This window comes from Phyllobates terribilis, unplaced genomic scaffold (genome assembly GCF_046119375.1).
Source record: "Phyllobates terribilis strain yellow unplaced genomic scaffold, ASM4611937v1 Scaffold_4__5_contigs__length_816908805, whole genome shotgun sequence".
Classification (NCBI taxonomy): Eukaryota; Metazoa; Chordata; class Amphibia; order Anura; family Dendrobatidae; genus Phyllobates; species Phyllobates terribilis.
The window spans coordinates 94,198,542-94,212,369 of record NW_027362764.1 but is presented as its reverse complement, the minus strand read 5'-3'; the positions used below and the strand labels follow the sequence as shown (position 1 = coordinate 94,212,369).

Here is a 13,828-nt window from a genome sequence, read left to right as displayed (position 1 = left end):
AGTCTTGCTCTGCCGGAAATGGAGAGATGGACGCGCATAAGGGTGGAGCTGCACGTTTACTTCTAAATCAGTCAAGCAGATGTGCTTTGGTATTATCAAATCTTCCATAGATGTGAATAAGCCATACACATGTGGCGTAGTCATCTGTGCTGCACACCTGGGACCTACATCTATCAGACAATTACAGTATGGCATATTATGTGGATAGGTAAAAAATGTCCATGATGGGAGTAACCCTTTAAGCAGAACCTGTCAACAGGATATTACCACCTAATCTATGAACAGCATAATGGAGGCGCAGAGACCCTGATACCAGAGATGTCCCTTACTGAGCTGCTTGCTGTCATTGTGATAGAATAACTTTTATCAGCAGGAGATTATCACTACAGGACTAGTAAAAATCTACTGCCATGTAGTCCTCCATATTCATGAACTCTGTATAACCCTGCCCCCACCATTAATTGTCCGCTTTCTGCCTATGCACAGTGTACAGAGAAAGCTGCCAATCAGTGGTGTGGGCGGGGTCATACAGAGCTCAGCATTTAGAGAGCTGGGAGAGCAGCAGCAGAGAAAACTGTGATTTTTATCAGCCCAGTAAGTGACAAATCGCCAGAAACAGGGTCTCTATCCCTACATCATGCTGCTCTCAGATGAGGGAGAAAAAAAACCTGTAGTGATGTAAAACCCAAATTAGCAAATTATTCAGACCAGAGTTTTAGACCCATCAAGACAAAAAGATGTTCAAGGATGGGAAGTTGCAGGGATCTTAAAATTGTCTTTTGGGGTTGTCTTATTAATGGCCTGAACTGCTTATTTAGAAAAGGACTGTAAAAGACAGGAGGGGGCGCTGTAAAACCACGATTTTTAGGGTGTCTCATTTGAATACATAACAAAGGACTGTTAAATCCACTGATTGCTACATGAAAACCCTTCAGAGTGGTACATCGATCCCCCTCTGACCGTCTCCTGCCTTGTTTTATTTCTGGGAAGTGGATGAACAGGCAACGAATACATATAGTAACAGAGCAGAGGCCGCTTGGGTCATTTGCAAGAACACATAAGCCGGCTTTACAAGACTTCTATTAAAGGGACAGACAGACGTGCAGAAAGTTTTGCATATTTTTTGTTTTTTATATCCAGTGATTACACCATTGATGCGTGGCTAGCCGGTGCACTTGAAATGGAGCGTTGGAGTAGTTTATTATTTTATTTCTATGTGGCCTCCATATGTACTATGGAGGAAACATATTATCTGGGGTCTTGGGCAGAGGGGGCTCAGATTTGATGGCTCAATTCCCTTCTTCAATATTTGCTTTGTGGCAAAATCCGGCACTGAAGTGGAGCTCTGTTTGGTCTTTGCTAAGTGCTCCCATCTTCTATTTATTCCATTGTTGTAGAAGTAAAACTTTTTAGGTTAATAAATACTCTGATAAAATTATAGACTTGGGGCTGAATCCGAGGTCTGACCCCCCCCCCAGAGATCGGGAAGATATGGGCTAGGGATCATTTTAAAACTTGAAAATACCCCTTTTTAGTGATTTGATAACATGAAAAGTAACTTTCACCTGGTCAAATGTTGTTCTAATCAGTATTACATACTTTTGTTACAGCAAGCGTGCGGGTATGAATTCACCAGTAAGCTGCATCGAATGTACACGGACATGAGCGTGAGCGCCGATCTGAATAACAAGTTTAACAACTTCATCAGAAACCAAGACACAGTGGTAGATCTGGGCATCAGCTTTCAGATCTATGTATTACAGGTAAGTTGTCCCTTCAGTTGTCATATATTATGTGTAACACACAGATCTGACCTTGGTGAAAAGAAGGCCCACAGCATGTGGGTGGAGGACTTGCAGGGGGCAAGAGTATGATAGATGGATCACTACCCACAATGTAATGTTCCTTACATACTAATTAAAAGTGGATCTGTCATGAGATTTTCCAAAATCCTAACTGCATCCATTTTTAAATAGACCTAGTGAGACTGGTGTACTTACCGTGATATTCCATCTAAGGTTGGCCATATAATCGATTTTGAAAGTCTATTCTAATTGACAGCTCCAGCAGTGTCCCTCCTCCCTGCTGCTGAGGAGATCTCGCACTGCTTAGTACAAGCCGCAGATCTCAGGCTGCGTGGGCAAAGATTGAATGTACTCGGACTCGTGAGCTCTTTATAGCTCATGTTAAGATCAGTGTTATGCAGCTATTCTGACATAAAGTTTCACAGTACGTACACCAGCTTAATTAGGTCTAAAAGGTTTTAAAGGGATTGTCAAATCGTAAATATTAATGAAAGCAAAGTGGAAGTAAAAGAAGCAGCGCTGTAACTCTGCAGGTGTCGGGGTAGTCACCCAGGACTATCGTATAAGATTGGTGACTTATCCGACTGTCCTATTTCATCGATTTTCACACCTTTAAGGTGTCTCCTGCTCTTAATTCCTCATTTCTATCCAAGGCTTTATATCGTGCTGATTTCTAACAAATTGTGCATTTTTAAAATGTTATTAATTGACTGTTGTAGTTGATAACATAATCTGTGTATCAGCGGCCCAGCCCTGGCTGAGGATATACCTTTTACTGCTGATCCCAGGTTATTGGCAAATAGACGGACGCACCGGTCTGACAACTCTGTGACTTCACCCACACTGGTAATAACATCCGAACAATGCCAATCTGTCATCACCTGTATCTCCACTAGAGGACGTCATTATCAGAACTGCAGGAAGCTTTCCTCTACACCACGCAGCGGGTGATCATTGCTTTAGTGCAGATTTGGTCTGTTAGTGCGATGTGTATGTGACGGTTCACACATTGGATTGGTAACGCTCTGGGTCGCACAGCGCTAGTGGATTACACCCCCGACCTTCCTGTATGAGCCAGAACAATTAAACTATTCAAGTAATATTTCTGGCCAAACAAGACTGCTCACGTGTTACCGCTGTGACCAGTGATTGGCTGCAGCTTTCACATATCTATTGGGCTGGAACAGGATGTAAAAGGACCAGTTCTGTACTAACTACTCAGTCTGGATGAGCATGTGATCGCTGCAACTACTGATCAGCTGACGCGCTCACATGAATGTCCAAACCGAACAGGAACTATGGAGCCCATCCACCAAACTGAGCACCTTTTGGAAGAGGAGCACTGAGGGAGTGGTAATTCTATTATTTTAGAACATTTTGGATGGTTTAAAAAAAAAAAATAGATATATATGATGATAAACCCCTTTTAAATCATTTGTTGGGATATATTTTAATATACAAACATAAATTTATACCCGGATGTATCAGTCCATATACACCGCAGCTTCTGTAGGTGGTCTGAGGCAGCCATCTTGTCCCAATATACCATACACATAGGTGCTGGTTTGGCTGAGGGCTCCTGTGGTCATCTATGAGAAAGCTGTTGCCAGACTTTGATGATGATGGATTACCTCAAGGAGAATAAAAGGATCTCATGACTGAAAACAGACATGCTAAATCCTTAAAGGGATTGTACAGCATGTCTATATTGATGGCTTATCTTTAGGATAGGTCACCAATATCAGATCATTTGGGTTGTGATACCTGGCACCCCCGCCGTTCATCTGTTCCCAGTGCCGGTGGCATCCGGATGTGAGCAGTTGCAGAGCTGCACAGCTGTGGGGTATCGCAGATCCACTCCATTCAGCTCCGCCGACACCGGGAACAACAGCTCAGCGGGGGTGCCAGGTATTGCACCGCTACCCATCTGATATTGATGACCTAACCTGAGGATAGGTTATCAAGTTGAAGTAACGAACCATCCCTTTACCTTCCCCGAGAAATATCCTCTGCCCCATACACATTAGACCGTCTGCTGAACTCGTTGTTAATCTAATGTGTTAGGGGGCTTAAGGTCTCATTCAGACATACGTTTTTCATTTCTATGTTCTATTTCTGTTTTTTCACGGATGGAATATTAACTGGGGCTGTTCACATGTCCATGTTTTTTTGATGACCAAGTGTTTGCAAAAAACTAAAGGAGACATGTCCATGTTTGGTCCGAGTCACGGATCAAAATTAGTCCATGGGTCTGTGAATGTCACAGTACAGTGATGTCATCCATTATTAACATTGTAATGGCTAGACCAAGCTTTGCTTTTTGTTTTTGGACTTTGATGAAAATCAGACAAAATGCTGATGGGGGGGGGATCAGACACAACGATGAAAAATGGTCTTTTTCCCCTCACCCATGACAGCACACCTTGAGAGAGTGATCCGCCCCACCAAGGACAGGAAACCGTCTGAAATAAAAGGGCGGTACCTCTCCCTCGCTTCAGTTGGTTTCCTGTCCTTGATGGGAACCTGTCTGAAGAAGATGTCCATACTTACCTGGGCCTGTTCCGGTGTGGAAGAGCGGACACCAGCCTGTGCACCGGGTTCCAGGTTCCAGAAGCGCCGTCCGCGGTTCCCTGGAGCCATGTCCGAGCGTGCGCAGGCGGTGAGGAGGGCTCCGGCTCCCCGCAGACCGCTGCGCTGTCCTCTCACTGCCGCAGGCTCCTGGCTGGCCGCACGCCGCAAGCGGCGTCTTCCGGGTGTGACGCGCCTGACGTCACGGCGCGGTGCACGCTGGGAGAGGCGTGCCCGATGACGTCGGAGGGCGGCACCCGGATCCAACATGGCGGCGCCCTGTAAGCGCTTGCCGGCCGGCTTTTCAAACCTCGGCCGGCGGCTGTCAGGAGGGGCGAGGACACAAGAACCGGAGGGAGTTCCGGATGTGCCCTATTTAAGGTGGAGGGGTTGTCCTGGTCATACGCTGCCTATACTCATGCTTGTGGTATAGCAGCTATGGCAGACCAGGACAGTCAGGAGCAGCAGCAGCTGACCCCTCCTATCTCAACAACGCCAGCGGAAGAAGCAGTCGGACGCCTCTCACACAGACGGCCGCTCCAGCAACCGTAGCGGCAGCAGGAGAAGTAAGGTGTTGGACGCTTCAAGGCCATCCAGAAGGGATTCATCTTATGTCCCGCCACAGCCTCCAAATCCGGTACCCTTTTGTGACTTCAGGGGTGAGTGATCTTCGTGAATGTCACTTAATGGTAATGGAAAGTTATGTGCTTCATTCCTTAGGAACCTAAGAAGAGTAGCGCTAAACAGAAGCACAGGGTTTGTGCCTTATGCCAAGTCCCCCTTTCCATAGATTGGCAGAAACAGCTTTGTGTTAGCTGTATTAACCAAACCATAGCTGAGAGCACCCCGGATTTTGCTTCTAATTTGAGGTCCGTAATCCGTACAGAGGTTCAAGATTCCCTGAAAGGCTTACTTAAGGGGAAGAAGAGATCCCATAAGGATATCTCCTCCGACTATGATTTATCCTCCCAGTCAGAGGATCTTTGCCTCAGTGATTCAGCATCCTCTTCATCAGACAGTGGTAGGCCCTGTTTCCCTATTGAGGATACTGACAAGTCTTTAGTCAGAGCGGTCAGATCTACCATGGGGTTGAGGGAGGAAAAGGCAGCCAGGTCCCTGGAAGACATTATGTTCGCAGATGCTCCTTTCCAGTGAATCCTAAAATTCAGACCCTTATAGACAGGGAATGGAGGAAGCCTGAGAAATCGGGAGTGTTGCCCTCATCCTCTAAAAGAAGGTACCGCTTCAAGGATAGTGTCTCTGGGTCCTGGGATAAAATTCCTAAAGTTGACGGGTCTGTTGCCCGATCATCGAAAAAATCATCCCTACCCCTGGAAGATTCAGGCAGTCTAAAGGATGCTCTTGATAAGAAGGCAGATTCCTTCCTGCGTCACACCTGGGAAGCGGCGGCAGGGGGCCTGAAGCCAGCGGTAGCAGGCACTTGTGTCGCTAGGTCACTCATAGTATGGCTTCAACAATTAGGAGACCAGCTCAAGGATAAAAAGGTATCCAGAGATAAAATCCTCTCCAATCTACCTTTACTACAAGCAGCGTCCGCTTTCCTTGCCGAATCCTCAGCGGATTCGGTTAAACTCGCTGCCAGGTCTGCTAACTTATTTAATGCTGCCACACGAGCCCTGTGGCTCAAGGGTTGCCCAGGAGACCTACAATCTAAACATAAACTATGTTCCCTTCCTTGTGATGGTAAACTCTTGTTTGGCCAAAAACTGGACGAGCTTTTGGAGAAGGCTGGCGACAGAAAGAGAGGTTTCCCAGGGTTCACGGGGGACACAAAAAGGTCCTACTTTCGGAGGAAAAGATTTAACCAGGGTCGCCCTTTGGGAGAAAGGAAAAGATGAGAGCCCAGATCTAAAAAGGACTGTGGTTACATGTTTGGTGGGCCATCCTCCAGTACCAAAAAATCTCCCCAATGATGCAAGGCTAGAGTTCGGGGGAAGGCTTTCCCATTTTATCCCAGCTTGGGAAGCCATCACTTCAAATCCCTGGGTGTTAAGTATCCTAAAGAATGGCCTAAAGATACACTTCAGTGAAGTCCCTCACCGAACCTTCATGATCACCTCCAGGAGGAAGTCCAGGGAGGAGACGATAGCCCTAGAGTTGGAAGTGCTAGATTTAGTCAACAAGCAGGTCCTTCACGAAGCTCCAAATTCACAATGGGGACGGGGAGTTTATTCCCCCCTATTCGTGATTAAAAAAAACAAATGGGTCCTTAAGGACCATTATCAACCTCAAAAGTCTAAATCAACTGATAGAGAACCAGACTTTCAAGATGGAATCAGTGAACTCTGCAGTAAAACTCTTACACCACAATTGTTTCATGGCAGTTATCGACCTAAAAGATGCCTACTATCACTTCCCAATCCATCCAGACTACCAGAAGTACCTAAGGGTAGCCCTATTTATCCAAGGGGAATTGAGACCTTTCCAATTTACTGCCCTACCTTTTGGACTCTCGATAGCACAGAGAGTGTTTACAAAGGTTATAGCAGAGGTGACAAACTTTTCTCCGAATCAAAAATGTGGTGATTGTTCCCTACTTGGACGACTTTCTGATAATAGGGAAATCGGAGGACCACTGTTCCTCTCAACTTTTAGAGGTCAGGACAGCCTTACATCAGCTAGGATGGTTGATAAATATTCAAAAATCAAAACTATCCCCCTCAAGCACTCAGATCTTTCTGAGCTTGACTCTAAATTCCCAACTCCAATCCTGCTTCCTCCCGGAAGACAAGGTTTGCAAAATAATCAGCCTGGTCTCAAGGGCCATAAAGTCTCCAGTGATGTCCCTGAGTGGAGCAATGTCCCTACTAGGCTCCATGACTTCCTGTCTCCCGGCAGTCAAATGGGCCCAAAGTCATATGAGGCTTCTTCAGTGGGAGGTCCTGTCGGCGCAAAAATCCTTCAACGCAAATTTAGAAAAAATACTATCTCTCTTTCTTTGGAGACAGTAGACTCCCTCTCCTGTTGGACAAACAGGGAGAATCTGACCTCAGGCTTGCAGTGGTCCAGACCAGTCGACCATACAATTACAACAGATGCAAGTGGCTCCGGCTGGGGGGTGTCATCTAGCAGATCTCTCGGTTCAGGGGCTCTGGCTACGTCACGAAATAGAAACATCATCGAACCTAAAAGAGCTTTTGGCAGTGGAGAAATCCCTGATAGGCTTCCTTCCCCACATACAGGGTCGCCATGTCCAGATCAGGTCCGACAATCGGACGACAGTAGCTTATAAATCACCAGGGAGGAACAAGATCACGCTTCCTTATGGTAGTGGCAAACAGCATCCTGCAACTAGCAGAACAGCATCTCCCATCCCTCAGTGCTCTTTACATCCGGGTGGTAGAAAATTCAAGGGCAGATTTCCTCCGTCGCCACACTTTAAGACAAGGAGAGTGGGCTCTAAACCCAATAGTCTTCCAACAGATTATCCAACTATGGGGGTCACCAGACATAGATTTGTTTGCCACCAGGGCGAACAGGAAGGTGGAGAGATTCTGTTAACTAAATCCAACAGAGAATCCCTATGCTGTAGACGCTCTCCAGATACCCTGGAAGTTCAGGAAGGCCTATGCTTTTCCACCGATAGTAATGATCCCGACAGTTGTGAGGATAATTCTGATAGCCCCCTTTTGGCCAAAAAGACCCTGGTTCTCCCTGCTTCGCATAATGTCGATCTCGGATCCCTGGGTCCTGCCGGACAGGCCGGACCTTCTCATCCAGGGGCCGATGTTCCATGCACAAGCCAAAGGTTTCCATCTGGCGGCTTGGAATTTGAGAGGTTGTTACTGAGCAATAGGGGGTTTTCACCAGGCCTAGTTTCCACCCTATTGGGTAGTAGGAAGCCCATAACAACTAAGATTTATTCCAGAATCTGGGGAATATTCCTGGATTTTATAGACTCCTCATTGTCTGATAAACCTCCAATTAAAGATGTCCTAGAATTTTTACAGAAGGGACTTGACCTGGGGTTAGCTACGGGAACACTTAAAGTTCAGGTGTCCGCCCTAGGGGCGCTCTATAATTGCAACCTGGCGGGGAACAGGTGGGTCTCTAGATTCATTAAATCCTGTTCCAGAGCTAAACCAGTTCGGGCTCTGAGTTCCTCCCTGGGACCTGAATTTGGTTTTAAACCCACTCTCTGGTGACCCATTTGAACCCCTGCAGGTTAGCTCTCCAAAGTTCCTCACCCTCAAAACCATTCTCCTAGTGGCCTTAACGTCGGCCCGTAGGCCCTGCAGGCCCTTTCTGTTGATCCCCCATACACCCAAATTCACGATGACCGGGTTGTCGTACGTACAGATCCGGCATACCTTCTGAAAGTAGTTTCCAGATTCCACTGTAATCAAGAGATTGTGCTTCCCTCATTCTGCAGTAACCCATAAAACCCCGGAGAGCTTAGATTCCACAATCTAGATCTTAGAAGGGCGTTACTACAGTACATAGACATGACTAGTCAGTGGAGGAGAGACAAGTCCTTGTTTCTGGCCTTTCAGGGGAGTAGGAAAGGTCACGGGGTATCAAAGGGAACTATTTCTAGGTGGCTTAGGGAGGCCATTTGTCTAGCTTATACATCTACAGGTGTTCCTGCACCGGACGGTATTAAAGCTCATTCCACCAGAGCTGTAGCGACCTCCTGGCCAGAGAACAGACGTCTCAATTGACCAGATATGTAAAGCTGCTACTTGGTCTGCACCATCCACCTTCTACAAGCACTATTGGTTGGATCTATCCTCCTCTGACCTTACCTTTGGGAGAAGGGTACTTCAGGCGGTGGTCCCTCCCTAGGGTGCTCATATTTTCCAAAATTCTCTCAAGGTGTGCTGTCATGGGTGAGGGGAAAACACCAAGGTTACTTACCGATAGCCGGTTTTTCCTGAACCCATGACAGCACCCTTAGTTTCCCCTCCTGTCTTTCTCACTCCCTGGTGAAGCACTTTACGTTTTGGGTGATATATATATTGTAGGTGTTTGGTTATGTGTCTAACCTTTTGTGGAGGTCCTCTCAATGCTCTGTAATCCATCTGAAGCGAGGGAGAGCTACCACCCTTTTATTTCAGATGGTTTCCTGTCCTTGGTGGGACGGATCCCTCTCGCAAGGTGTGCTGTCATGGGTTCAGGAAAAACCGGCTACCGGTAAGTAACCTTGGTGTTTTTTCCGTACAAGAAAAAAAAAAAACACCATCTGAATGAGACCTTGTGGGCAGTGTATTGCCTGTTCTGTATTGCTATTTAATGTACAATGTCTGATTTCTGCACACATTTATTTTAGGCTGGTGCATGGCCTTTGACTCAGGCTCCATCCTCCACATTTGCCATCCCTCAGGAACTGGAAAAGAGCGTTCAGATGGTAAGTGCAAGCTTTTATACATTCTGTAGGGTTTTTTATATTTGTAGGATCACCTCAAGAGTCGACTTTAATTCTCGGGGGTCCTCCTTGTTTGAATGGAATGGAGGTCTACAGTAGTATGCACACTGGCGCGACATTCAAAGTCTATGGGACCGATGGGAAGTAGCTGGGTGTGACTCTCGACTATCCTTTAAAGCCCCCCTAAATATTAGACTAAGGTGATGTTGGGGAGATAAGGATTGGTCATGTCCGATATCTGACTGCCAGTTCTCTAGGAGGTGGCCGGCTGCCGCTCTCTCGTAGAGAATACTGCATAGATCAGACAACTGAGCACTCCTTTTGTATGAGAGAGACAGGCGAGATGGCTTCGTTATCTAAAGTGTATGGTGGGGGCTTTAAATAATGACAGCCTCCACAAGCGACCAATGCTGCATTCACACAGCATTTAGGACCCTTGTGCCTATGATTGGTGTGAGCCCCAGTGATGGATTACCCGTCACTGGAACTCACATACCCATATGCAGTTATCTCTTCGTACCCCCCCCCCCCCATATACATGCACCCTCTGCTCAGCAAAGCGGGCAAGAGGAAAATAAGACATTACTTTTCTTCCCCAATCCCTACATTTACTATAAGGGTACAGTCAGATGGCTCCCACGACCCCCCGAGTACTGTGAAAGGGGTGTCGGCACTTTCCAGACGGTGCACTTTTTATTTATTTTTTTCTGCTAGAGATTGTGATTGATGCAATCCGTGTGTTTATTTTTTTTTCTTCAGTTTGAATTATTTTACAACCAGCATTTCAGTGGTCGGAAGCTGACGTGGCTGCACTATCTGTGTACAGGTAAGATCTGCATATGACGTAGTGCTGAAGCTGGAACTTAGCAATGGGGAACGTAGAATACTAAATGTACAGTACAGACCAAAAGTTTGGACACGCCTTCTCATTTAAAGATTTTTCTGTATTTTCATGACTATGAAAATTGTACATTCACACAGAAGGCATCAAACTATGAATTAACACATGTGGAATTATATACTTAACAAAAAAGTGTGAAACAACTGAAAATATGTCTTATATTCTAGGTTCTTCAAAGTAGCCACCTTTTGCTTTGATGACTGCTTTCCACACTCTTAGCATTCTCTTGATGAGCTTCAAGAGGTAGTCACCGGAAATGGTCTTCCAACAATCTTGAAGGAGTTCCCAGAGATGCTTAGCACTTGTTGGCCCTTTTGCCTTCACTCTGCGGTCCAGCTCACCCCAAACCATCTCGATTGGGTTCAGGTCTGGAGACTGTGGAGGCCAAGTCATCTGGCTACTTTGAAGAACCTAGAATATAAGACATATTTTCAGTTGTTTCACACTTTTTTGTTAAGTATATAATTCCACATGTGTTAATTCATAGTTTTGATGCCTTCAGTGTAAATGTACAATTTTCATAGTCATGAAAATACAGAAAAATCTTTAAATGAGAAGGTGTGTCCAAACTTTTGGTCTGTACTGTATGTATTTGCATTACTACATGCTGCGTTTATTTGAAGGGTTCGTGAAATGTTGTGCATTTGTTCACTGGGTGATTTTTGACCCGATAGAAGAAAAAGACATTGTCCAAATTCATGTGAAAAAATAATTTCAAAGTTCCATTTATTCTGCCATAGATGCGACGTTTCGACCAGCCATAGGTCTTTTACAAGCATGAAAAAAAAACCATAGGTGATCGAAACGTCTCATCTATGGCAGAATAAATGGAACTTTGAATTTTTTTTTCCAATGAATTCGGACGCTGTCTTTTTCTTCAATTGAATTGTTTCTTAGTGGACTCCTTTGGGAATTCTTTGACGGTGCACCCATCTTTGGGCCTGTGTGCCCTCTATAATTGTCCGATATTGGAGTGCTGCGAGACACCTTCATTTATATATTGACCTGATGGGTCACACGACTCAATTAGTGTATGCGGCTGCGGCTCCCTAGCAGAGGCCATTAGTACTAAGCCCCATTAAACAGTCCAGGGTATGTAATAACGCTGCAAGCAAATGTATTTATATAAAGCATTGTACACATCCATCACACAGAGCTGGAGTTGTAGAGATTACGATTAGTGTTGAGTGAACGTGCTCAGATAAGGCGTTATCTGAGCTCGCTCATGTGCTAACAGAGTATCTTTGGCTTGCTCGAATATTATGCTCGAGTCGCCACGGCTGCATGTCCCGCGGCTGTTCGACAGCCGCAACGCAGCACAGATTGCCTGTTTGTTAGGCAATCCATGCTGTGTTGCGGCTGGCGAACAGCCGCTAGGCATGCAGACGCGGCAACTCGAGCATAGTATTCGAGCACGCCGAAGATACTCTGTTAGCACACGAGTGTGCTTGAATAACACATCTGAGCACGTTCACTCAACACGAGTTACGATCCTATCACATTTGCCGTGTAAAAACTGGTCTGGAAGTCATACGGAATGTGTTGTAAAAAGGGGCTACGGTTGGGGTACATTGGGCCTCTACTGTACCCCCAGTTTAATATAGAGGTGGTCAAATTCAACCAAGACAAATCATGGCATGTGCTGTTAGACTTTGTATGTACAAAAGTTTTGTGGTGTTTGTGGACGAGTGTTGAACACTAGCTGAATTTATATCTTTAAATCAACATATTTTCTTTCCATACAGGTGAAGTGAAAATGAATTACTTGTCTAAACCGTACGTAGCTATGGTCACTACATACCAAATGGCCGTCCTGCTTGCCTTCAACAACAGTGAATCAGTCACCTATAAGGAGCTACAAGACAGCACTCAGATGAATGAGAAGGAGCTGACCAAGACCATCAAATCTCTACTGGACGTGAAAATGTTAAACCACGATTCTGACAAGGTATGAGTTTATTCATGTTGCAAGTCGAGTTTAAGAGGAAGATCACTTATATATATCATCACCCGGAGCTTTTTTGACTAGGCTTTTGCAGTGTTAAGTTTCTCCATTCATACTGATGTGCTCCAAATTTCCACGAACACATGCATGTTGACAAATACATCTTATCATGGGCATACCATGACAGCGAGGGGCCAGAAGACAGCGAGGTCTGGTTTCACAAACTCCTGCACTGTTTAGAAGCACAAAATCTTATTAAACAGTGCTGTTTTTTTACTTGCTAGCAGTGCAAGGGTTAATCTGTCTTGTTGAAAGCTCCTGGTACTTTCTGGGATTGCCAGTGTTAGTTCATATTGCCTGGTTCTGGAATTGGAGGTGTAGTTGGAGGCGGTGTTTGGAGATTTGTTAAGACTGTTGCTTGGAGTTTTTGTTTACACATCCTCATAATCTCCTATTTGGTTTCTCCTTCCTAGAACTCTGCTGTCTCCCACTCTGTTGTTTGTGAGTGCATTTTGTATGATTGGTATTTTCATTTATCCCTGTCCGTCTTCCCTGGTTTTTCTGGTTAGTGTGTTCCTATACACTTCAGCTTCCCACCTCCCTGGGTGGGGGGGGTGACAGATTAGGGTTGATATAGGAGCATAACAAAGCTTGTGACCCTGGCATCTTCACCATCAAAAGTAATCCGTGTGACCTGGATAAACTAGGAGGCCCCCTAGCTTAAGGCATAGGGAAGGCTCCCCTTTGCCCTGGTATAACCTGTAACAGTGCCAAGACACATCTCATCTGATCTATGTTTTCCCTTAGGGCAGGCTATCTAGTTGTTCTCATGGGCATTAGATTATAGTCAAAAAATTGATTTATAGTCCAAAAAATATCCCACCCAAAAGCAATAAAACAAACTGAGCTTTTACTCACCCTCACATGGTACAGAGTTGCCTCTCGTCGTTGCTCCAGTCTTTGTTGACCGAGCCAGCTATATTGGCGGCAAAGCTGAGCTCAGTGATTGGCTGCAGTGCTGTCAAACTGACATCAGAAACATGACACTGCAGCCAATTCACAAACAGAGGAGGATCATCAAGAGGCGATGCTGGACCCTGTGCATTTGCAGCAATAATCTTTCGAACAGGACAACCCCTTTAACCTTGTCCAGGTATCGGACACCCCTAGTAAATGCATGTATCCATCTTTATATACACAGCTCTTGCCAATGCATTCATACA

At 45.5% G+C, this 13,828-nt stretch overlaps 1 protein-coding gene across 2 annotated transcripts in view; it reads left to right on the top strand.

Annotated features, from left to right (window-relative positions):
* The window catches only part of CUL2 (cullin 2), a 74,268-nt gene that overhangs the window by 45,690 nt on the left and 14,750 nt on the right, over positions 1-13,828 (top strand). For both annotated transcript variants that reach the window (XM_073677634.1, XM_073677633.1), the window contains 4 exons: positions 1,611-1,763; positions 9,664-9,741; positions 10,519-10,585; positions 12,406-12,608. In XM_073677634.1, coding sequence (XP_073533735.1) covers positions 1,611-1,763; positions 9,664-9,741; positions 10,519-10,585; positions 12,406-12,608 — 501 coding nt within the window. The remainder of the gene's footprint in view (positions 1-1,610; positions 1,764-9,663; positions 9,742-10,518; positions 10,586-12,405; positions 12,609-13,828) is intronic.